The sequence below is a fragment of the Chlorocebus sabaeus genome, chromosome 25 (assembly GCF_047675955.1).
Source record: "Chlorocebus sabaeus isolate Y175 chromosome 25, mChlSab1.0.hap1, whole genome shotgun sequence".
Classification (NCBI taxonomy): Eukaryota; Metazoa; Chordata; class Mammalia; order Primates; family Cercopithecidae; genus Chlorocebus; species Chlorocebus sabaeus.
In genome coordinates this window covers 6,754,994-6,781,587 of record NC_132928.1, presented here as the reverse complement: position 1 = coordinate 6,781,587, position 26,594 = coordinate 6,754,994, and the positions used below count along the sequence as shown (strand labels likewise).

The 26,594-nt window shown below is 38.4% G+C and overlaps 1 protein-coding gene across 1 annotated transcript in view; it reads right to left on the bottom strand.

Moving 5' to 3' along the window:
* AIDA (axin interactor, dorsalization associated) overlaps nt 1-26,564 on the bottom strand; it is a 42,171-nt gene extending 15,607 nt beyond the window's left edge. The window contains exons 1-6 of the mRNA XM_007988369.2: nt 26,275-26,564; nt 18,133-18,202; nt 9,843-9,896; nt 9,422-9,476; nt 3,613-3,676; nt 2,869-2,975 (exon numbers count right to left, since the gene is read on the bottom strand). Coding sequence (XP_007986560.1) covers nt 2,869-2,975; nt 3,613-3,676; nt 9,422-9,476; nt 9,843-9,896; nt 18,133-18,202; nt 26,275-26,384 — 460 coding nt within the window. The 5' untranslated portion in view covers nt 26,385-26,564. The remainder of the gene's footprint in view (nt 1-2,868; nt 2,976-3,612; nt 3,677-9,421; nt 9,477-9,842; nt 9,897-18,132; nt 18,203-26,274) is intronic.
* Between the last annotated feature and the right edge of the window lie 30 nt (nt 26,565-26,594).

Here is a 26,594-nt window from a genome sequence, read left to right as displayed (position 1 = left end):
TATATATTAAAAAGAGTGAATTTCTTTTTTCTTTCTTTTTTTTTTTTTTTTTTTTTTTTGAGACACAGTCTCGCTGTTGTTGGCCTGGGCTGGAGTAAAATGGCACAACCTTGGCTCACTGCACCTCCGCCTCCCAGGTTCCAGCAATTCTCCTGCCTCAGCTTCCCAAGTAGATGAGATTACAGGTGCCCACCACTATGCCTGGCTAATTTTTGTATTTTTAGTAGAGATGGGGTTTCACCATGTTGGCCAGGCTGGTCTCGAACTCCTGACCTCAGGTGATTCACCTGCCTCGGCCTCCCAAAGTGTTGGGATTACAGGCGTGAGCCACCACGCCCAGCCAAGTGAATTTCATATATGTAAATATCCCAGTAAAACTGATTTTAAATCTTGTGTTCCCTTTGGGTCACAAGAAACTCTTTCTTGCTCTATAATTAAAAGTATCATCTTGCTATTTCAATGAATATAATTTTACAAGCTATTTTTCAATAAGACAGGCCCTGAACAATATGATCCCAAACCAAATATAGCTAATTAAACTATACATACTCTTTCTTTTAGGGGGAAAAAATTCAGGGACTAGAATGGTTCAGTAATGCATTTGTATCTCTGAAACCGAAATATCACAATGCTGTATCAGAATACAAATTCAGTTTGGGCTTAATCTTACATAGCAAATGGATTTATGATAGAAGTTCCTTTTCAACTGGGCAATCTGAACCCCATAAAGACCTTAATCTGCCCATTTCATGATTTACATCATCTGCTTCTTGTTTGCTACAGAAGTACAGTAAGCAGGAAAACAACCAAATCAGATAGAAATTTATAGAACTGGAAGCTACACCAATTACAGTATGTAGTTTGAAAAGGCAATAAAAGTTATCGAGTCAGTGAAACAGCAAAATATCTCATCATCTTGGCAATCTTGAAATACCCTATAAAAGCAAGAAAAATATAGCTCTCTCTTCATAAAGCAAAGTAGATTGGAAATAATGCCCTTGTACCAAAGAAACATTATTAACAATAAGAGCTACCATTGATTGATAGTGCCTGCAATGTTTCCAATAACCCTGCAGTGTAGGTACTGTTATCCCCATGTAGAGATGATGATAAGAGTAACAGCCGCCACTAATATTCAGCATATGAACAATACCATGCTAAACGGTTTAAACTTAGTATCTTGTTAATCTTCACAATAACCTTATGTATGAGTTAGGCACTATCATTATCCCATTTTATAAAGAAACAGAAGTTCAGATTGGTTTAAGACACAGGTGCAAAGTCCCTCAACTAGTGATTAGCAGAGCCCAGACTCAAAAGCCCAGTTATCTGTTGGTCCGAGCCTATATTGTTCCTACTCCAAATGACTCCTCCTCAAGAAGTATTCAAAATACTGGAATATTAATTATGATGAAAGCTATCTGAACAGCACACAGATTGTATTTAACTATAATGGAAAGCTTCTAGAATCTCTTCTAAAATGCATCACAATATTATAGCAGATTGCTATACTTCCCAAAGTAAACTAGTTTATCAGAAATAAAAACTATACTTTATAAGAACAGAACAGAACAGAACAGAACAGAACAGAACAGAGTAAAGCAGTAATTGGGAGAGGCAAGAAATTTACCCAGGCTGCTTGCCAAGGTTATTTACAGGGAGGGAAGATACTCATGGAGAGCTTCCGGAAATAAAGAAGTTTGCCATATATTCTTTGCTTCCCTAAAACAAGATGGGGAAGAAAGGGCAATTGTTCAGTATCCACTCCCATGGGTCCACTTTTAACCACCACAAATTGATTAATTAAAGAAGTACTTATGGCTGGATGCAATGGCTCATGCCTGTAATCCCAGCACTATGGGAGGTTGAGGCAGGTGGATCACCTGAGGTCAGGAGTTCAAGACCAGCCTGGCCAACATGGCAAAACCCTGTCTCTACCAAAAATACAAAAATTAGCCAGGCGTGGTGGCATGTGCCTATAATCCCAGCTACTTGAGAGGGTGAAATACAAGAATTGCTTGAAACCTGGGAGGCAGAGTTTGCAGTGAGCCGAGACTATGCCACTGCACTCCAGGGCTTAGGTGACAGAACGAGACTCTGTCTCAAAAGAAAACAAAACAAAAGAAGTACTTATGACAGTATACAGAAAAGAATTAACATAGCAGGCCTAAGACTGTTATTCTTAGAAAACCTCCTTGCAAGGTCAGCCCACAGCTGGCATCTGGGATCTTGGATTTGGGGAGGGTTCCCACCATTCCCTGGTAAGAATGGTCACTGTGCCTAAAATGTGTAAACAATATGGTCTGTGCTAAACACCTTGTTTCCTCTGTAGTCTGGAATTTTGGTCTGTGCCAGGCAGAAAGTACCCACAAAACCAGTCCCCAGTAAAAGCTTTGGGCACTGACTCTAAAGAGCTTCTCTAGTAGACAACATTGTGCATTTCATATACGTTGTCGCAACTTGTTGCATGGGAAATTAAGTACATCTTATATGACTCTACAGGAAGGGGATTCTTGAAAGCCTGCACCTGGTTACCTCCAGACTTTGCCTGAATGGCTTTTCTGTCTGCTGATTTTGTTCTTGCATTCTCTTGTAATGATTCCTAGCTATGAATACAACTATATAGTGAGCCTCGTGAGTTGTTCTAGAGAATCACTGAACATGGGGATGGTCCTGAGGACCCCTGACAGAGAGTAAGATAACTTCACACCATACTTATGAAATAGCTACTGCCAATAAAATTTGCCTAAGATTAGCATGAGCTTTAGAGTGGTTGTATTGCCCCACTAGCAAACACCAAAATAAGTTTCAAACACCCTGACTTTGGATGCAGTTAAGTAATGTTTATTTTTAATAAGTGATACCTACCGGGAACTCTAGCAGGAAAAGAATCAGGAGACCCTGCTCCAGCACCACCCTCTTCTTCATCTTCTTCAAATTCCAAATTCTCTTCTTCACCAGGTGCCAAAATTCTTCTACATGAAAAACGGCAGAAAAAAACAACGAACTGCAAAACTAAATATACTAGAGAAGCCTCACAAATACTCGTTTCCCAGGCAAGATACTGATATTAAAAAATGCTGATAGGCTGGGTGCGGTGGCTCATGCTTGTAATCCTAGCACTTTGGGAGGCCGAGGTGGGTGGATTGCCTGAGCTCAGGAGTTCGAGACCAGCCTGGGCAACACGGTGAAATCCCGTCTCTACTAAAATACAAAAACATTAGCTGGGCATGACACCGTGCACCTGTAATCCCAGTTACTTTGGGAGGCTGAGGAAGAAGAATTGCTTGAACCCGGAGGCGGAGGTTGCAGTAAGCCGAGATAGCACCATTGCATGCCAGCCTGGCCGACAAAGCAAGACTCCACCTCAAAAATAACATAAAATAGCATAACATAACATAACATAAAATAACATAAAATAAAATACCATAAAAAAATAAAATAAAAAATAAAATAAAACAAAACAAAATAAAATAAAATGCTGATATACTGTTATCACTGTTGATGTCAATGATATCAATAATACCAAAGTTGATATTTAAGAAAACCCAGAAATATCTGAAAAAGAGGTATAAAATAAAATAAGAAAACAAATATAAATGTTTCTTTTACCTTAATGGGACAGGCTGAACATCAAATGGGAATTCTTTATTATATGTAAGAATATTCTTTAGGACTAGAATAAGAAGATAAAGAAACATGAATTCTTCCGTGAAGCAAAATAAAAAATTATATCTTAAATGACTAATTTTTAATCAATTTTATTATGCATATTAATATATATTTTTAAATTCCCAGCCTTACACCATTTGAGAGCTACACAGTACATTTGTCTACTGAAGGTCTTAGCAAAATTAAAATATCCATGGTGTACTCTAGGTACCAGTATCCTCAGAGTAAAGTCAGATCTCCAAGAAGAGTAAGTTCCAGAGTCTCAGAGCCCTCATGGAAAATGAATCCTATCTACAAGGTCTTAGGTGAGACATGGGGTACCAGAAAAAGAGAAGGCCTCCTCCCTATAGTGCTTTAATTAAAAGATTTGAGCCTGACCAACACAGGGAGACTCCTGTCTCTACAAAATAAAAATAAAAATGAGCCAGGCATGGGAGTGCAGGCCTGTGGTCCCAGCTACTCAGGAGGCTGAGGTAGGAGGATCACTTGAGCCCGGGGGGGTCAAGGCTGCAGTGAGCCATGATCATGCCACTGCACTGCAGCCTGGGCAAGAATGATACTCTGTTTAACAAAAGAAAAAAAAAAAAAGTTGTATAGAAGACGCCCAGTTAGAGATACATGAGTACATTTTATTCTCAGTCCTGAGAAGATTTCCTTTCAATATCATCAAACTGGTAGTTTGTAGCAGCAAGGTTATAATTCTCATATTTCTTTTATGATAAAATTTATTATACTGAGTCCTGGCATTCTGAGGCTTAAAAATTATTATAATCAGTCATGCACCACATAATAATGTTTCAGTCAGTGACAGACCACATATGTGACAGTGGTCCCATTAGATTATAATGGAGCTGAAAAATTCCAACTGCCTAGTATATACTATACTTTTTATAGTATATTGTTTACATAGAAGTTACTGTACTTACTATATTTTTATCATTATTTTAGAGTGTACTTCTTCTACTTATTTAAAAAAAAGGTTAATTTTCTTTCTTTCTTTTTTTTTTTGAGACAGTCTCGCTCCGTCGCCCAAGCTAGAGTGCAATGGCATGATCTCGGCTCACTGCAACTTCCGCCTCCCAGGTTCAAGCGATTCTCCTGCCTCGGCTTCCCGAGTAGCTAAGATTACAGGCGTGAGCCACCACACCTGACTAATTTTTGTATTTTTATAGAGACAGAGTTTTGCCACATTGGCCAGACTGGTCTTGAACTCCTGACCTCAGGTGATCGCCTGCCTCAGCCTCCCCCTAAAAAAAGTTAATTATAAAACAGCCTCAGGCAGGTCCTTCAGGAGGTATCCAGAAGAAGGCATTGTTATCATAGGAGATGACAGCTCCATGTGTATTACTGCCCCAGAAGACCTTCCAGTGGGACAAGACGTGGAGGTGGATGACAGTGATATTGATGATCCTGACCCTGTATAGGCCTAAGCTAATGTGTGTGTGTTTCTTAGTTGTTAAAAAAAAAAAAGTTTAAAACGTAAAAACAAACAAAAATTAAAGTAGAAAACATTTATAAAATAAGGACATAGAGAAAAAATATTTTTGTGGCCAGCGCATTGGTTCACACCTATAATTCCAGCACTTTGGGAGGCTGAGGCAGATGGATCACTGGCAGACAGGAGTTTGAGACTAGCCTGGTCAACATAGCGAAACCCTGTCTCTACTAAAAATACAAAAAAATTAGCCAGGCCTAGTGGCACACGCCTGTAATCCCAGCTACTCCAGAGGCTGAGGCATGAGAATTGCTTGAACCCAGGAGATGCAGGTGGCAGTGAGCGGAGATCATGCCACTGCACTCCAGCCTGGTCAACAGAGCCAGACTGTCTCAAAAGCTGTCTCAAAAAAAAAATATATATATATATATATATATATATAGAATATATATTTGTACAGTTGTACAAAGTGTTTGTATTTAAGCTAAATGGTATTACAAAAGAGTCAAAAAGTTTTAAAAAGTTAAAGTTAATAAAGTTTATATATAATAAACTAAAGTTAATTTGTTATTAAAGACAGGACAATTTTTACAATAAATTTAGTTTAGCCTAATTGTACAGTGTTTATAAAGTCTACAGTAGTGTATGATAATGTCCTAGGCCTTCATATTCACTTATCACTCACTCACTGCTCACCCAGAGCAACTTTCAGTCCTGCAAGCTCCACTCACAGTAAGTACGCTATAAAGGTATACCATTTATTATCTTTTATATGTATTTTTACTATCCTTTTTCTACTACGTTACAAACATAAAAACTTACCACTGTGTTACAATTGCCTACAGTATTCAGTACAGTAACAGGCTGTAGAGGTTTGTAGCCTAGGAGCAACAGGCTCTACCATCTAGGTTTGTGTAAGTGTACTCTATGATGCTCACACAACGAAGTCACCTAAGGCTGTATTTCCCTGACTGCATCCCTGTCGTATATATACACATAGGTACTTACATATGTATATACACACATGTACTTCCATATTTATACACACACATTCACAAAGAGGGATTTATCCTGAAGAGAAGTCTTCAAACAATATGGGACCACCTCCTGTGTTCTGGCTGTGATCAATCTGTATTTCAACGGTTACCTTCCGACATGTATACTTAAAGAGAGGCATCTTACAATTCTAGCCACCTCTGAAGGGTACTATAAGTATGTAATTCAGCTTCATTTCTGGCCTTATGGGTGCCCAGTAACTACCCGTGATTACATTAAAGTGAATTCACGGCGTTAACTGGAAGACCTAAAAGGCTTCCATGATTTTGTATTCAATTTATTCAATCTTTAATTTTGGAGTTCTGCAGTTTAGAGCTAAAATGGTTGTGGCATATTGGCATCCCAAAGGAGGAAAACCAGAGACTGCACGTTGCAATTCCATGACTTCCTCCAACATTCCTTCATCTTCTTCTTTTATATATATAATCTATACCTGTATATATACATATAATCTTATATATAATCTATACTCTTCATACATATAATCTATACCTTCTTATATATATAATCTTATATACATAATCCATAGTATATTCATTCTTATATATGTAATCTATACCAAACCCTCCAGTGAGAAAGAACTCTGAGGCTTGTGTCTAGATTCTCATTTATTCTCTTTCTTTCTTCTTCTCAACAAACATGGATTGAGTGCCTATAATGTTCCAGTCACTGATTTAGGTGCTAAAAAGAACAGTGATCAAGACAGAGAGTCTTTGCCCTCATATATGGATCTCAGACTCTCATCAGAAAAAGCGATAAGCCAACAAGTAAGATAATGTAACTGTGATTAGTGTTATAAAGGACACAAACAGGATGAGTGTGCAAATGGATTAAGTAGAGAAGAAGGAAAACTTTAGCTAAGGTAGTCAGGGTAAGCCTTTCAAAACTAAATTATTAGAAGACACTGAGCCATGACCTAGGATGAGAGGTACCATCTGCAGGCAGCTGTAGGGAAAGGGCTTCCCAGGGATCAGCCTGGAGCAACAACAAAGGCTCTGAGGCAGAAACTAGTCAGGCTTGTTCAAGGAATAGAAGCAACTGTATAGCAGAAGTTTGATAAGCAAGGCAGAAGTGTCAGAAGATGAAAGTTAGAAGGTTTCAAATCAAATCCTAGCCCAAGAATTATGCCAATGACTTGAACATTCACATAGCCACTCTGAATCTGTTTCCTCAATTCTACAAAGAGAACATTTCCTCAGAGTGTTGTGAGAATTAAAATCATGAAATTACATAGAAAAATTTAAAGTACAAGTATAAACCTACATTATTGTACAACTCATTCTCTATCACTATTCAGCTGACTAGAATCTTTGCATTTCAGATCTCACTAAAAAGCACTATTTTAAAAAAAAAATTATAAGAACATCCTTTCTAAACTTTGTACATGATAGCTCATTGTGAGTAAAAGATAACTTCAACTCAATAAATATCAGTTAATCACTAACATAATATTATATTAGATACTAAGAATGGGAAAGGCGAACAGGTGACAAAAAGGACCATGTGTCCTTCATATCAGAAACAAAAATGTACAGTAATATTTTAATAATAAAATGGGGGAAAAATCAACCTTTAATTTGTGTAAAACACCAATGAAAAAGTTGAAAACTGTATCAGTTACTAGGAATATCTTCCATTTGTACTATAATAGAAGAATTTAAACAGTATTTTCTTTTCTTAGGTATCAATGCTTTGAAAAGGAAATGTTTGTTTTGGCATAATACCTTACATCATGGGCTGGGGACTCACTGGCTCATTCAGTAGACTCTACACACTGAGGACCTCTGAATGGCAGATGCGGGGACGTACCCTACTAGTAAAAACTGCACTGCTCTCACAGAACATGGACCTGCCACCCTCCTGAAGCTTACACTCTAGAAATGGGACACACACACAAATATCAACATGTGTTGTCTTTGCCACTGACTTGTTTCATTTTTGTGGTAGACAAAATGGGTAACTGTTCCCATCTGAAAGATTATTTTCTAATATGAGAGAAGTTTCCCTGAAGACATTCAATTCTATTCAATGTAACAAAATTTGCCATGCCCATACTACATACAAAGCACTGAATCAGGCTCTGTGGGAAAAATACAAAGGTTATTCACAATCTCTTTAAGGAGTGAAACAAATACAGGACAAACAATGAAGATGGATATAAAAAGTGTTACTATAAAAGATAGGAAGCTGAGTTTAATATAGCTAGAGGAACAGAGAAAGACGGGACATCTGAGGGACTTTGAAGGACGAATTTATTGAAGGGAATTTTACAGGGTCATGAAGAGATATGTTTGAGTAAAAAGTAGTATGTGACTGAGGATTATTATAAGCAAATTAAATGTATTTTCACAATCAGTATGAATTTCGGACATGATTTTCAAGAGATTTTTTAAAACTCTGAAGAATACATTAGCAAAACCAACCAACCTAGTTCAACATAATGCAAGTTACAGTCATTAATTTTCCTTAGATGAGGCTACTAAGGGTTGGAGTGAAACAGCAAATCGTTTCAGCTTTGTTCAACTATAAAGTGAGAGAACTCAACTATATGACTCTTAAAACTCCTTTCTGTTCTAAAATGCTATGATTTTATGATTCCTTGCTTAGAAATTTGACTTAGATGGATAAATAAACTCTATTTACATGAAAATGTTAAGATGTGCAATCTTGTCTCAATGAAAAATGAGAATATTGACTTAGATTCAGTTTTATATTCAACTCTTGTGCATTTGCCCATATTGCAAAGAACATTCATCCGAATTAGCAAAAAAGCTTTATGTGGCAGCACACTAACCACCAAAACATTTGAATAAATTATTTACTTCAAAAGAGTTTTAAAGAGAAAGGAAAATGAAGACAACAAAAAAATATTTTGCAGAGCAGCTCCAACAGCTGGACTGTAGTTTTCAATGACATGTAGTGTAAATGAGCATCAATGACTAAAGCTTTACTTCCTCCAGTAGATGCTGCTGCAAATGTTTACCAAAGTAACTGTGGTTTTATTAAAGTGAGCAAGACAAAATAAAGGCTAATACACATTTAGATGAGGTACAACCTCATACATTCTATAGAGAAGATAAAATCCAAAAAATAATTACTATAAATGTTACAGAAGTAACAAAAGCACCCAAAAAAATCACATAGGACTAGATATTAACAGAAATAAATCAAATCAGAATCTTTGTTAAATAGCGTTAACATCTATAATAGATTAATTTTCCAAAGGAGTATCACAAAAAAATATAAACTTAAACTTACTTGGTTCTAGCTTCTTCAGGTCCTCCAGTTTAAATTCTTCTTGAGACTGTGTGGACTAAATTTAAAATAAGCATATTACATCTTTTCACTACAAAGATTTCACTGCACCCTGTCTTTTAAGCGGCAATAACCAAATATTCAAAAGGAATCTATTTCTTGCTTTCAAGGTAGAAAATGAAAAGTCCCAAACTGGTTTTTGTTTATTTTTGGAACACTCAGGCCAAAAATAACAGAAAAAACTGAAGTCATATATTTTATTTTACAATGTACAAAACATGAACTAAAAAAGTATGAATTTAATATATGCTGTTATAAAACACTTCTGAGACAATACTGCTTTTGAAATGAATGTCTAATGTTTTATGAGAATAATGCAGAATAATTTATTTTCCTTGTATAAGAGAGGAGAAAAACTCCTTACCTGTAAAGCTGCACTTCGCAATTCCAAGCATGTTGCAATTTTGCCTATGGTTTTCTGTAGAGGAATAGAAAAAGCTATAAATACCAAAATTATCATAACTGTTAGTTCAAATCATCAAGTTAATTTTTATTAATAAAAGATCTATAATTCTCTTAAATAAGTTAAACTTTATTTCTTTCTGGCATCTTTCAGACTTTAGAGAAAAGAAATAAGAGGCAAAGGACGAGGGAGAGAAGGTAAGTATATATATTCTCCCCTGACCTAATGTGCCACAACTAATTCTAACTCAAGTTTGCTTTGATGACAGCTGTAGATATGATTTGAAGGGCTGCCTGGTATCTTCTGTTCCAAGCTTCACCTTTTCTTCTCCATAAAGCCTAAAATCCACTTTTTAAAAGGCTTAAAAATATCTGAAAGTTAGCACAATGGTATAACTAATTTAATTTTGACTTAAGTCCAACACCAACTTGTTTAATTAAATACATAGGCAACACTAAGCAAAACTGATATTGTGATAAACGGTGATAAATTTTATAGTTGGATCTGTTTTATATAACATGAGCTGTAAAATGGATATTAATGATAGGGCATAGATAGCATTTGCCTTTAATAAGCTCATGTTGTATTAGGAGAGATAAGACAAATATAAAATCATTATAAAAGAAAGCAGACATTTGATTGTATGAGCTTTAGCAAGATATGTCATTATATGACCTAAAGAAACAGAACAAGATCTGTATTAGGAATCAAGCCCCAATGACCAGGAGGATTTCTAAAATTAAAGAGTTTAGAAAATTGTCATGGTTCAATTGTCTCAAGTCTCAAACTGAAAGCAGAAGGAAAGTAAAGTAGGAGAAGGGGGCTGTTATCCTGAGGTGGACCTCCAATAACCAGCTGAAGAATCTGTGATTACTTTAGCAGTAATTACACAGAAGGGTTTTTTTTTTTGTTTTTTTTAAACTCTTTCAGATCTGCCCTTTAAGAAGTCTACTGTGACCAGGTGTGGTGGCGCACGCCTGTAATCCCAGCACTTTGGGACTCCGAGGCAGGCAGATTACTTGAGGTCGGGGGTTCAAGACCAGCCTGGCCAACACGGTGAAACTGTCTCCACTAAAAATACAAAAAATTAGCCAGGTGTGGTTGCAAATGCCTGTAATCCCAGCTACTGGGAAGGCTGAGGCAAGAGAATCACTTGAACCTGGGAGATGGAGGTTGCAGTGAGCTGAAATCACGCCACTGCACTCCAGCCTGGGTAACAGAGTGAGACTCCATCTCAAAAAAAAGAAGACTATTGTAATAAAAGTATACATAGATTGAAGTAGGAAAGGGCAAAGACTAAAGGCAAAATCAATCAGGTTATTTCAATTGTCCAGGTAAATAGTAATCAGAACAAAAATAGGAATAACTAGGGTGGAAATTAAAGGGAGATTCATATAAGAAACATGTATCAGGGCAGGCAGCTGAATTATGTCCATCAAGGCTTTTAAGTCCTTCCAAAAGAGATGTTTCTTAAGCTTTTATTAGGAATAAACCCAGATCATAAAAGTATTTATGTACAATGTCTGCAATGCCTACACAATGAATATTCTGGGAAGGAAAAAAGCATGTTTTTCTAAATGTATTGATAACTTGCAAAAGTTTAGTAAATTGGACTTGGTGGTTTTCTCTTTTATCAATTTTCTTTGGAAGGTGAATAAGGAGCAAAGAGGAGTAACAAGTGCTGTCCTGGCCCCAGCACTTATGCAAGTGGGCACTACATAACTACCGCATGTACAATAAACGGCTGATACAACAACTCACAAAATAAACCACTACTGAGTAAGATATCACTCGATGCCAAAGAACAAGTGACAATATTGAACCATCTCCACAATCTCTAAAAATTCTTTTTAATCCCAATACAAGAGTTTAGAAGATGTCCAATTTTATTCTGAAAACTTAAAGATTACATCTGAAAATTACATTTATATATGGCAACTACAAAAGATTTCATGATATTCATAGATTTATTCACTCTCAAACTGTTGCATAGAAACCAGCAATAGTCTTTTCTATATAGAATCCAACATCCTCAAATTATTGTTATTCAAACACACCACTCAATTCTAACACAACTAGTAAATAATTCTAAATATAAATATAATAGTAATAGTGATGGCTAACAACTACTGAGCACTTAGTAAGTGACAGGCTCTCCTAAGTGGTTTACAAACATTAATTCATTTAATCCTCACTATAACTCTATGAGTTAGATACAACCATTTTAAAAGTGTGAAAACTGAAGCACAGGGAGGTTAAGTAACTTGCCCTAGGCATCAATGCCTTCTCCCATACAAGTATTAATCAGGACCAACCCTGCTTAGCCTCCAAGATCAGATGAGATTGGGCACATTCAGGGTGGTATGGTGGCAGACCAGCATTGCCTTCTATGCGATACAGCAATATATACAACAAAGCAATATTTCTATATCAATACCATTTAGCTATACTTTTATGTTCTTTGAAAACTGATTTTTAAAAAGAATTCTGTCTGTATTAAGTGAGATATGTCAATTACTAAGTCTTTTAAAGCATTACTTTCTTTTCCTTTCTTTACTATAAAATCCATGTGATTTCATGCTTTTAACATTTAAGGTAAAATGTTAAAATTTAACAACTATGAGTCCACTAATAAACTATTTTAAATTTAAACATTTCTTGAAGCAGAAGCAACAGTTTTTTGTTGTTGTTGTTGTTTGTTTGTTTTTAATATATGGACTCTCGCTCTGTTGCCCAGGCTGGAGTGCAGTGGCACGGTCTCGGCTCTCTGCAACCTCTGCCTCCCAGGCTCAAGCGATTCTCCTGCCTCAGCCTCCCAAGTAGCTGGGATTACAGGCACCTACCACTGCGCCCAGCTAATTTTTGTACTTTTATTAGAGACAGGGTTTCACCATGTCGGCCAGGCTGGTCTCGAACTCCTGACCTTAGGTGATTTGTCCACCTCGGCCTCCCAAAGTGCTGAGATTACAGGCATGAGCCACTGCACCCGGCTGCAACAGTTTTTTATACAGAAATCTACTGAACTATGGCAAAATACCTCCATAGGCATTATTCATAACTATTTTAAGGAACCACATCCAACCTCAGTATTTAAAAAGGAGTAGAACACTATCATTTCGGCTATAGCATTAACTTCTAAAACATATAGAATGTATTGAGATCAAAATCAAGCACTTGCTACTGTAATTGTTTCACTTAGAAACAGATGACTCAGAAAAATGATTAAGAAGCACAAGTTCACATGTCTCAGAGTATATGTACTGACAATTAAAACTTGAATTATTAGCACTCAAATTAACTGCTCATATCCAATATGGTATAAAAATGGAAAATGCTTTCATTTTCAAAATATTGGCGATTGTGATTGCTAGGAAAATTGACAGCTCAAAAGATCAGTTAAAGGAAAAGATGGAATAGAAATGGACAATTAAAGAGCTAAGTTAATTTTGCTAAAATGTCTTCAATCTGTGTAAGAAAAAATAGGTTTAAAAAATACACATAAGGTAGAATGTTCTCAGTTAATCTAGACTTAATTTTTTAGATTCAAACAGCCAGTAATCTACTGTCTAGCTGGGAGCTGGAGGTGGTGAAGGTAGAACTGTGGGGGAAGAGATCAGGGTAAGGGTGGAAAGGAGAGCCTTATAAAATATAAAACAAGCATATAGTGCTGGAATTCTTATTACCACCAAATTTGACTCAAAACAGGGAAATGCTTTCTAAGCATCATAAGACAGGATATTCTATTCTGTCCAGAAACTTACTTGAGAAAATCTACTACACCAAAGTCGGGAATTCGGTGGAATGAAAGCTTTTGGCAGCTATTCATTGGTTACTAAACCCAGTTGTTATAACGACAACACTATTAGGAACTGAAACAAAAGCTAAGTGAACTAATCATAAAAGAGGACCAAATAAGTGTCATGAATTTTGCACCAGAAATTGCCGAGAATATTAAGAATAAAAAAAATGAAGTTTTCATACTATTTATTACCAATTAATAAAGTTTAGAGATCAGTAGTTCTGCTTTAGAGCTCGTTAGACTTAAAATAAATATCGTGAAAATGAATGTAAGTTATTCTCTCAAAAACGAGAATGTATCTAAAAACTCAGAATTAATCTTGTCTTAAATAACAATCACATGTGAATAAATATCAACACCTAAGACACAGAATAGCATTTATTCATCAATTTTTTTTTTTTTTTTTTTTTGAGATGGAGTTTCACTCTTGTTGACTAGGCATGAGTGCAGTGGTGTGATTTCGGCTCACTGCAACCTCTGCCTCCCGGATTCAAGCAATTCTCCTGCCTCAGTCTCCCAAGTAGCTGGGATTACAAGCATGTCTCACCACGCCCAGCTAATTTTGTATTTTTAGTAGAGACGGGGTTTCTCCGTGTTGGTCAGGCTGGTCTCAAACTCCAGACCTCAGGTGAGCTGCCTGCCTCGGCCTCCCAAAGTGCTGGGATTACAGGCGTAAACCACCATGCCTGGCCCATCAAATATTTTTAAGAGCTTACTGTGCGCTAGACAGTAACAAGTTTCATTAAAAAAGCACTTTAAAAGTATAGTTTTTGTTTGTTTGTTTTGAGAGGGAGTCTCGCTCTGTTGCCCACACTGGAGTGCAGTGGCGTGATCTCGGCTCACTGCAAGCTCCACCTCCCGGGTTCTCGCCATTCTGTTGCCTCAGCCTCCCGAGTAGCTGCGACTGCAGGCGCCCGCCACCACCCACCACCACGTCCGGCTAATTTTTTGTATTTTCAGTAGACACGGGGTTTCACTGTGTTAGCCAGGCCATCCTCGATCTCCTGACCTCGTGATCCGCCTGACTCGGCTTCCCAAAGTGCTGCAATTATAGGCGTGAGCCACCCTGCCCGGCCAAAGTATGTTTTTTTTTTTTTTTAAATCTTCTTTCAAAGTTGTACAAACTATTGAATGGTTGGCATAATTCTAAGATTTGTCACTGCTACAAAAACACTAAAAATAGTAAAAGCATAAAAATTCCAATTCAAGAAAGAACAATTTTGCTTAGCATAATGTAAAGAACATTCTCCATGTTCCTCTTTTGAAGAAAACACAATTGAGTTTTTTCTCCTTTGGCTTGCATGCTAGGTCTGGCATTTAATTAATTTTGCAGATCCAACAGTTTAAATCAAAATTTCCCATAATATGTTTCAGAACACTAAACTCAATGAAATGTTCTTTGAAGGGAGAGGGAGACTTCCAAAAGCAAACAAATTTTAAAATACTACATGCCCAAACTCTTTAAAATATTCAACATACACATGTGCATACTAAAGGTCGCAAGAAGTCACGAACTCTATCTGTTCAATAACATCTATTAATTTTTCAGAACCAATGTTCCCCAGAATACACCCGGAAGATCTCCGTTTTCTAATTATTTATTAATTTAGAGCCTCTGATAACTTCTTCCTTATGTGACATTGAAATAAGGCCTACATGTCAGTATGACTTTTTTTGGCCCACTGTGAATGTTTTACTTGCATTTTTAAAGAAAATTAAACTTTTAAAGTCATACAAGTTGCCTTATAGTCACAATGTAGTATACAGTGATTTGGGGTTTTTATCCAAGCCCACAGAATAGGCAGGCAGGCACAAGCTCTCTCTGTAGTCTCAACTGGCAGCCACAAATGCCTCCTAGGCAGGTATCATAAATAATAAACGCCTCCGAAATCAGACCTCTAGTAAAGAAGGAGGTGCAGAACACTTCAAAGTAAAGGACATGAGAAGATTCAGGGATACTCTAAAGATCATTTAGAGTTCTCTAGTCCCTCATTTCGTACATAAGAAAATTAAGGCCACAGCCACAGCAAGAGCAAGACTCCCAGTCTTCTGATTCCAGGTCTCAGCTCTGTCCTCTAAGTCATGCTGCCTCCTGTGGCCAAAAATATAGTGGTCATGTGGCTGCTAAGGAAAAGCTATAAATTTAAGACTAAATAGCATTATCAAACACCAGCTTCAGCCTTAGAAAGTTAAAGAAAATTAAGAAAAAGTTAATTTTTTCTCATTAATCTAATCATTATATGATAGGCTCATTTCTTGATTTTTTTTTTTTTTTGAGACAGGGTCTCACTGTGTTGCCCAGGCGGGAGTACAGTAGCATGATCTCAGCTCACTGCAATCTCCGCCTCCCGAGTTCAAGTGATCCTCCCACCTTAGTCTCCCAAGTAGCTGGAACTACAGGCTTACACCACCACGCCTACCTAATTTTTGTATTTTCAGCAGAGATGGGGTTTCACCATGTTGCCCAGGCTGGTCTTGAACTCCTGGGCTCAAAGAATCCTCCCAACTCAACCTCCCAAAGTGCTAAGATTACAAACATGTGGCACCATGCCCAGTGGTATTTTTTTAAAATATAGTTTTTAGTGTGTTTTAGGTCAAATCACTTAATATTTGAGGTCATGTGGCTCATATATCCTATACCTCAGTGTTGGAAACAGAAGTAACTCAAACAGGTGATTAAAGATTAAACATTTTTTAATTCCCTGAGTTTTCATTCTGTTTCCATATTCATAACACATTCTGATAGCTATTAATTTATATATGTAGCTATCTGATACTCTGTTTATCAAAATTTAGGTACCGTAACTCCCAATTCTGTGATGCCAGCTGATCATTTCCTAATCAATTCCTAGAGAAATTTCAGATTTTACAGAGGCTCCTTTCCTTAAGCTAATCAGTCATTTCCGCTGTGGTCATTATTTTCCAGGGCTAAAATCCTAAGACTCCTAATATCTACTGTGCATACTAGGAACTACTAAGAAAAAAATATATTCTTTTTTTTTTTTAATTTATTTATTTTCGAGACAAGAGTCTTGCTCTGGCTGTCGCTCAGGCTGGAGTGCAGTGGTCCTATCGCGGCTCATTGCAACCTCTGCCTCCTGGGTTCAAGTGATTCTCTTGCCTCAGCCTCCCTAGTAGCTGGGATTACAGGCACGCACCACTACAATTTGCTAATTTTTGTATTTTTAGTAGAGATGGGGTTTCACCATGTTGGCCAGGTTGGTCTCAAACTCCTGACCTCAAGTGATCTGCCCACCTCGGCCTCCCAAAGTGCTGGGATTACAGGCATGAGCAACTGCACCCGGCCAAAAGAAAAAAAAAATTCTTTTAAATTATAGTAATTTTTTTTTAAATACCAAATTAAAAAGTACATTAGATAAAGTAGATCCTAAATATTTTTAAAATGCAAATATACAAACCTGCATAAGAAATATGTGTAAAATATTTTAAAATGCAAATATACAAACTTGTGTAAGCCCCTAATCTTTAGGGGCTTCTTCCCAACTCCTATATAATAAGAATCAAATGAACATAGATGAATAGACTAAAATGAATGTTGTTAGGCTTACTGTAAAAGTGTGCAAAAAATCATTACCACTCCCTTTGTACAGAAAGAATAGGTAAGAACAAATTAAGTCATAATAGTTTTCACACTTTTCTTAGGAGATGGGGGATAGACTGACAATTTTTTTTTCATTATCTACAAGATTAAACATTGACTTAACACTAGATACTCTGAGCCAAGAGAAAATGGGAGTTGTTTCCTCCCATTTCTTCTCTTTTAAAGCTTCAGTCGCCCATTTTTCATAATAACTAACAGTTTAGAGACTCAACTTGACACACAAAAAATTTAATTCAAGGAGAAAAGGCACGATTGAAACATTTTGCAACCTTATGCATTTATTTTGCAGATGGATTTTTATGCCGAATTCTTGACTTGAACTAATTTTTTTCAGTGGAGAGGTGTTTTGGTTTGTCCTGGTCTTTTGTTTTTTGTGTGTGTCTGTTTGTTCTGAGAGGAGGTAGATAGGAGTTATGAAAGTTCAGAATCAAATAAGTGTTGAGGTGGAATGCAACTACCCACAATCTTTCTATTTTCCCAAGGACTCTAGACACACCCCAGTTTCTGGGTTTCCCCAGTCTTCACCAAAGTGTGGATTGGGTTCTCCCCCTCTTCAGCAAAAGCATGGATGGTCTCCACTAAAGTTAAGCAAAGTTAAGCAAAGCCTAAATGGCTGAGTACAACAATTTTATTGCTTTAAAGTGATAAGTCTTATGGTATCTCTAAATAATCACTTAATGTTAGGCAAAGCATAATCAGTATCATTCTTTTTACTTAAGTACAACAGTTTTTTGTTTTTGTTTTGTTGTTTTTTGTTTTGCTTAATGAACTCAAAAGACAAAACACTTTTTGTTTGGAATCTGATATATCTACAGATTATTTTATGGTACCTTTTGTTCTTCTGTGAATTCAGAATTATTGTGTTGAGCTTGGGCCTCTTTTTGGAGATGTCTTGCTAATCTGTAAGAAGAAAACATGTTCTTTAGAATGCAAGAAAAGCAAACTACTGCAACAAAGTGTAACAATTTAAAGCTTTTTAACAATGTGAAGTACAATTATATCTTGTCCTGTTTTTAAAATATAAATCTACACTGAGAATCAAACTCTTCCAAAAAAAAAAAAAAAAAAAAAACCAAACTCTTTATACAATGATGATGAAAGTAAGATACAACACTTTTCATACCATTTCACTGGGACAAACTTCAGCTCTAGGCAGTAAAAATGAGCTGGAAAGAATCTCAAAGGGCATCTAATCCAACTTTCTTTAGTATAGGTGACTTTATTCTATAATAAGCCAATAAGTAGTTGTCCAGATTCTGCTTAAACACTTCCAGAGAGCACCAGTGATAATACCAACCAGAGATACTTTATCAGTCTATCATTAATTTGGTAGTAAAATTAGTCCTAATCCAAATTACAGCAATGACAAAGTGGTAATAATCCATCCTACTATCAATATATACTTTTGAAAACATGTTTTCATGGAAAATAAAGAAAATTCTCCACCAATCAGCAACAGAAATTATTGTCTGTCCAATTATCATTACACTTTAAAATAGCAGCTAGGCTTTGCATGAGTTTTTAATGGATGGATCTATATTATTAGTCCAAGCTCAACAATGAGGACCCAAAGCTACTTCTGAGACAGCAAAAAACCCATACAGTTTAGTTTGTAAAAGTCAATCCCCTTACAAACTAAACTATAAAACTATGGTTTCAACTATACAAAGACCAATTTTGAGCAAAGGATTTGAATAGACAGCTCTCCAAAGAAGATATAAAATGGTCAGTAAACACAGGAAAAGATGATTAACATTATTAGTCATTAGGAAAACGCAGATCAAAGTTGCAATAAGATACCACTTCATACCCACTAGAATGAGTACAATTTTTTTAAAAAATGAAACTGCATCCTTATGGGGGAAAGAGAGAGAAGATAACAGGTACTGACAGGATGTGAAAAACTGGAACCCTCAGATATTGCTGGTGGGAACGTAAAATGGTACCAGCCACTGTGGAAAACAATTTGGCCATTCCTCAGAAAGTTAAATACAGAGTTACTGTATGACTCAGCAATTTCAAAATCCTAGGTATATATCCAAGAGAACTGAAAAATATGTTTACAAAAAAAATTGAACACAAATGTACAGCCAAAAAGTGAAAATAACCAAAATGTCCAACAACTGATGAATGGATAAACAAAATGTGGTATATCCATTCAATGGAAAATTAAATTATTCAGTCAAAAAGAGGAATGAAGTACTACTAACGTGTAACACAGATGAACTTCAAAAACATTATGCTAAATGAAAAAAGCCAGATGCAAAAGATTATACGTGATATGATTCCATTTATATGAAATGTCCAGACCAGATCAATCCACAGAGACAAAAAGCAGATTAGTGGTGGCCAGGAGATGAGGGAACTGAGAGTAACTGATACCAAGTATGGGGTTTCTTTTGGGAGTGATGGGAATGTTCAGGAATTAGACAGTGGAAATGGTTGCACAACACCGTGAATACACTAAAAACCATGGAATTGTATGCTTTAAACTGGTGAGTTTCATGTGATGTGATATTTATCTCAATTTCTAAAAAATATAGGGGAAAAAACTAGCAAAAGAATTTGAAAATTAAACTCCCAAACATACTATGTATTATTCTGTGTGGGCAATAGGAACAGGAATACAAAGGGTAGCAAGTGCTAGATTCTCTACCAAGCCAATTGCAGAAGATAGTTTATGTTTCCAAATAAAATGTACTAGATGGGAGTTCTGTGCAATCATGTCTTTAAAGATAAGGCATAAAGTACCTTATTCTTCCTGGCCTCTATCCAATTTATGAAAGGTTTGCATCCTCCTTAACATAAAGCAGAATTAGCCACAAAAAAAACCCTTAATATTTCCAAGATAGCTCCACTGTGTTACTTAGTTGAACTGCTTCCATTCATTTATTTCTTTTCTCCCAAAGCTGGAAGCCTCATATTTTCCCTAAAATGTCATTCATAGACTCACTTTTTGTGTATTCTGTACAGGAAAAGGTACAAATAGTAACAACATAGCCATTGTCTTTCTTCTGTACTTGGTTTCTTTTCTAACTCTTACTGGCCTACCACCTGCATGGAGTACTCCCAAGGAATCCATACTCTGTATCTTTAACAACATCAACTATACATCCCTGAACTCAGAGAAGTTACAGTGTGGAATGAGTTTCTTTCTTTGAGTAATTCTATACATAATTTGCAGTGGTGGCCATCAACCTAAGCAGAATCACTGTCAGAAGGGTGTAATGCTATACTCCTGTTCAAATGCTAATTGGCAATAGGGAAAGGAAGGATGCTCAATTCAAACAGAATCGTGCTATTAAAAATTATGCAAGGCTGGGCAGAGTGGCTCACGCCTGTAATCCCAGCACTTTGGGAGGCCAAAGTAGATGGATCACTTGAGGTCAGGAGTTCGAGACCAGCCTAGCCAACATGGTGAAACCCCCGTCTCTACTAAAAATACGAAAATTAGCTGGGCATGGTGGCCAGTGCCTGTAATCCCAGCTACTGGGGAGGCTGAGGCAGGAGAATCCCTTGAACCCGGGAGGCAAAGGGTACAGTGAGCCTAGATCACCCCACTGCACTCCAGCCAGGGTAACAGAGCAAGACTGCGCCTCAAAAAAAAAATCACATACTGCATGATTCAAATTACATAAAATGTCTGGAAAAGACAAATCTATAGAGACAAAACGTAGATTAGTGGTTGTCTGGGGCTAGAGTGGGAATATAGAGTGACTGCAAATGAATACTAGGTATCTTGTGGGGGTGATGGAAATTTTCTAAAATCTGTAATGATGGTTGCACATCTTGGTAAATTTCACTAAAAAATCATTAAATTGTACATGCAAAATAGATGAATTTCATGTATATAAATTATACCTCAATAAAGTTGTTTGTAAAATAACTTTTTTTTGAGACAGGAAAAAAAAAAAAAAACTTGCCCAGGCTGGAGTACAGTGGCATGATCTTGGCTCACTGCAACTTCTGTCTCCGGGGCTCAAGCAATCCTCCTACCTCAGCCTCCTGAGTAGCTGGGACCACAGGTGAGCACCACCATATCAGGTTAATTTTTGTATGTTTTGTAGAGACTGGGTTTTGCCATGTTGCCAAGGCTGGTCTTGAACTCCTGAGCTCAAGTATTCTACCCATCTAGGCCTCCCAAAGTGCTGGGATTACAGGCATGAGCCACCGCGCCCAGCCTTAAAAAGAACTTTTCAAGCCGACATGAAAAATTAATTTTCTATATCCACAAATGAGTATACCATTTTAAGACAAAGTGACACCTGATTTTGTCCACTGAGGGAAATCTACTGTTCTGAATATTAAATGAGCAAATAAAAGTTGACATTCTATTAGGAAAAGTGAAATAAATCTGTCAAAAATATTCTTCTCTAGAGACTCATCTCACCCTACAAAGGTGCCTACAAGTAAAACAGAACTATTCTCAAGGGAGAGTTTTAAACATACCTTAAGCACATACATAAGTAACTCCTGGAAACCCCACAGCATTCCGTGACACAGAAATTCGTGCTTCTCAAACCATCTGTAGCAAAGGATCACTTTTCCACCAAATTTGTTCTAGACTAATACTTACGTAAAATACAATTGCAAAAATATCATGAGGATGTCAGGTTGCTATAAAGTTTCCACATGTTTACTCTCAATTTCTTTCCTTACCTTACTGCATAGCAGTAACAGTTTGTAGACCATCACCAATTTGTGGACCACACTTTCAGCAGCAGAGACATAAAACACAGCAAAAATGACAAGTAGGGCTGAGCCCAGTGGCTCCTGCCTATAATCCCAGTACTTTGGGAGGCCAAGGCAGGCAGATCACTTGAGATCAGGAGTTTGAGACCAGCCTGGCTAACATGGTGAAACCTCACCTCTACTAAAAATTTAAAAAAAATTAGCCAGGTGTGGTGGCATGCTCCTGTAGTCCCAGCTACTCCGGAGGCGGAGGCAGGAGAATTGCTTAAACCTGGGAGGTAGAGGTTGCAGTTAGCCGAAATTGCACCACTGCACTCCAGCCTAGGTGACAGAGCGAGACTCTGTCTCAAAAAAAAAAAAAGACAAGTGGCCATTATCCAGTCTTCAGACTCATCGATTCACTTAGCAGATACTTCTTTGTTTTTTTAAGACAGAGTCTCGCTTGGTCACCCAGGCTGGAGTGCAGTGGCACGATCTCCGCTCACTGCAACCTCCACCTCCTGGGTTCGAGCGATGATTGTGTCTCAGTCTCCTGAGCAGCTGGGACCATAGGCACAAACCAGCACGCCCGGCTAATTTTTTTTGTATTTTTAGTAGCGAGGGGGTTTCGCCATGTTGGCCAGGCTGGTCTTGAACTCCTGACCTCAAGTGATCTGCCCGCCTCAGCTTCCCAAAGTGACAGGCGTGAGCCACCACACCCAACCAGTTAGCAGATATTTACTGAGTATCCATGTGCTAGATAAATACCTCAGGATTGATCCTGTGAAATGCCTGATTCTGAGCAACAGTTTCTGTGCCACTCTACCATAAGTTAGGGGCCATATATCCCCAAATAGTGAAATGCAGTTATTTTTAATTGACCATCTAATACTTTGGATGACTATTTTAGTCTTGACAGAATTCATTTAAGTCTTCCAATTGTAGTTTGGCATCGACTCCTTAATGCTCCCATAGCATACTCCTAAATTCATCCATTCAATAGAATAACTACAAAATATCTAAACAAATAATGACATGTGGAGAGCCTATTACTATTCTGGACACTAAGTATACAGTAGAGAACAAAATAGACAGCGTCCCAACACCCTGCAACATATGCCCATACTCTACCTTCAAAGAGCTTACAATCCAGTGGGGAGAGAGACAGTAAACAAAACAAATACAGAAAATATACTTTTGACTGTGGCTGGGCACGGTGGCTCACGCCTGTAATCTCAGCACTCTGGGAGGCCGAGGCGGGTGGATCACAAGGTTAGGAGTTCAATACCAGCCTGGCCAAGATGGTGAAACCTCGTCTCTACTAAAAATACAAAAACTAGCTGGGCGTGGTGGTGTGCACCTGTAATCCCAGCTACTCAGGAGGCTGAGGCAGGAGAACTGCTTGAACCCGGGAGGCACCGGTTGCAGTGAGCCGAGATCACGCCACTGCACTCCAGCCTGGGTGACAGAGCGAGACTCTGTCTCAGAAAAAACAACAGAAACAACAACAACAAAAGAAAATATATTTTCGATTGTGGTAAGTACCATGGAAAAAAATGAAGCAAGATGGAGAACAGGAGGTGTGAAACTGAGATAGAGGCAGTGGGGGTGGACAAGAGACTTTGCAATTTTAAACAGGGTGTGGCCAGAGAGAGCCTCACTGAGGATATTTGAACAAAGACCTGAAGGAGGTGACGAAGTGACCCAAACAGATAATGGGGGAAAAAGTGTCCCAGAAAAAAAAATACAAGAGCCCTAAGGCAGAACTACGTTTCAGGAAATAGCAAGGAATGTGGGAGCACTTATTCTTTTCATACTTCTATAATTGCAACACTCAGTTACTCCAAAATCTTCCATTGGATTCTCAGTGCTTTGAGGGCAGAAATCAAATTCTATTCATCTTTGTATCCCCAACCCTTACTTGTTGAGTAATGAAATTGTTTAAGCTACAGTATTACTACTGTAGTAATAATATAGATATGTACTATCATACTATCTGAGATAGTATGATAATACAGATATGTACTATCTCTCCCCCTACATCCCTCCCATAAAGCAGCTCCTGTATGTTGTATGGCTATAAAAAGACTGCTGCCTACCCAATTAGACATCCCAATTACCCTAGACTCTTCCTCCTTCTACACCCTCGATATCCAGTCAATAACTAAATCCTGTCAATTCTTGTTTACATCATTATAGTGGCCCTCAATTCATGTCTTTTGCTGCAGCCTTTCCTCCCAGGTATTTCAAATGAAAAAGATAATTTGCATTCATTTCTGGATATATTAAGTAATTTTAAACTCTTGACCTCATTTTATATGTAGCCTACATGTTTACAGAATTTAAGCCAATCATTACATGTCTTCATTGAAATTTGACCCTGGCAGGTTTTATAATTTGAGGACTACTAGAATCATGAAGTTCAGTGGTTAGTACCGAGGTCCAACAATAGATTTGCACGTGCCTATCACCCTCACCTTCATGTTCCTAGAAATTCACACTAAACAGCTTGCATTTTCAATTTTCCTTTGTAATTTCAATTGGACATGGTATTCTTCACTTTCCATTGTGAAGTCAGCCTCCCAGTGTCAACAGCTGCTAGATCTCACATCACAAGTAAGATATGGCTTTCTATTTCAAGCTATGCAATATTAGTTAATATACAGAATGGGTATACATAGGTGCTTACTGTCTAATTGGCTGCAGTATGGAAGGTTATGTTCTCCGGTAATAAAGAAAATCTTATAATTTGTCTAATTCACTTACAGAATTACTCTCTCAGTGCATCTTAAGCGCTCTGTAGTAGAAATAGGATTTGGATTTTCTTCTTTAAATCCCAGATTTCAGTGGTATCAGCTTGTGACCTGAGTAATCTGTTTAACCTGAGCTTCAGTTTTCCTCATTTCGTAAAATGAGAATAATTATATTCTCACTGGGTTATTGCAAGAGCAAATGAAATCATGTGAAAGTGCAAAACAAATGCTACTAGTTGTTACACATCACAAAATGGCCCAGGGCACGGGTTTTTGTCGGAGCTTTTTGAAACTACAGGCAATTCAAAGTCAGTACCTACAGATTTAAATTATCTTAATAGCTAAAAACAACTATTGTGGGGACAGGCTAAGAGTTTAGATCTTCCAAGTACGAAGCGTTTATTCTTTCCAGAAATCATTGTGTGTCAGGGGCGGAGAGGGGGTGGTGGGGAAGGCCGGGTTATTCTACTCATACACGGTTTAATACTCAGTGAAATCTCAAACAACTTGCTTTAAACAAAGAATAATTAATGGCGAGTTTGCAAACAATAGCATTTGGCAGGCAGTTCTTAAGTTCAGAAAAATGTGCAAAAACCTAAGCAAGGTTTTATGTGTATATAAATCTTGTCTTTTATTTTTTAAGACATCCCTGAAGTTTTCTGCGGAAACCAGAAAGGGCAAGAAATTGGTCTTAGGTTGCTCAAGGAAACTGGTACTCACTTGTACCCTGCGGCTATACATTATATACAGGAAAAGGAGGAGGGATCCAAGGAGGGAGTGGTGCTCCAGTGCGTGGTCCATTAATTCACATTTTGCTCTCTTCTGTTCACATCCTGCGCGGACTCCACCCAAGGCAACCGAGCGAGGGGGTGGGTGGGACTCAGAGCCTACCAAATAACAGTCCCAGAAACCGAAACGAAATCGAGGTGGAATTCTGAAAACACGGCTCACCAGAAAGAGGGGTGGAGAAGGAGCGCGAGAGGAGACCCTTCTTTTGGCAGAAGAGGTATCCCTGGCCCTCGCTGCTTCCTGGGGAACCCCCTCCCCTCAATCGCAACCAGTTCCCTCCTTTCCTACACATGGAAGGAGGAAGACACACACAGAGCAAGGCCACTCATTCTTGGAACGTGGGCGGAGAACACACAAGTATTCCTCAGAGAATTTCAAAGGGAAATCGAGGAAGGGCAACCTGGGAGAGGAGGAGGAAAGGAAACTGACTGCCAAGTGGTGGACCCGTGAGACCGTGGAAAGGAACTAAGTAGATAGCCTACTAGGGCCGGCGCCCCAAGAAAGAAGGGCTACCTGTTGAATGGAACTCTCCCTGCGGAGGCGGAGGGGGAAGAAGGCGAGTCACCCCAGAGAGCGGAGCCCTTGTCCCCAGAGCAGCCTCGCTGGGGCTGGTGGCGAGGGATCTCAGCCTCAGTGCCTGCGGGGCCCCACCCTGAGAAGCCTTGGCTGGCAGATACAGTGATGAGAGACACCGACAGAAACAAGGGAGAGGCGCACGACTGGAGCCGGTCTGGCCCGCTCCCGCGGTTAGTCACTCACATCTGATACTCGTCTATCGCCTCCACCAGCTGGCCCCAAGAGTCGAAGTCGGCGCCTCTCCTAAAACTGGCGCCCCAGCGCTGCAGCAGACTCCGGGTCACCTCCGACATGGCCGGTCCCCACCCCGTCCCCTCCCGCCCCTACCCCAGCAAGGCTGGGTTCTAGGGCGCCATCCTCCCTGGGCCTGGCCCCGACATTAACAGGGCCAGGAGGAACCGCTACAGCCACCACCGCCACCCGCCGAGGAGCCGCCCAAGCCCATTTGCCGCCACAGCCAAACTTTGCGGCTCCAAAAGCGACCGCCCCGCCGAGACCCCGCC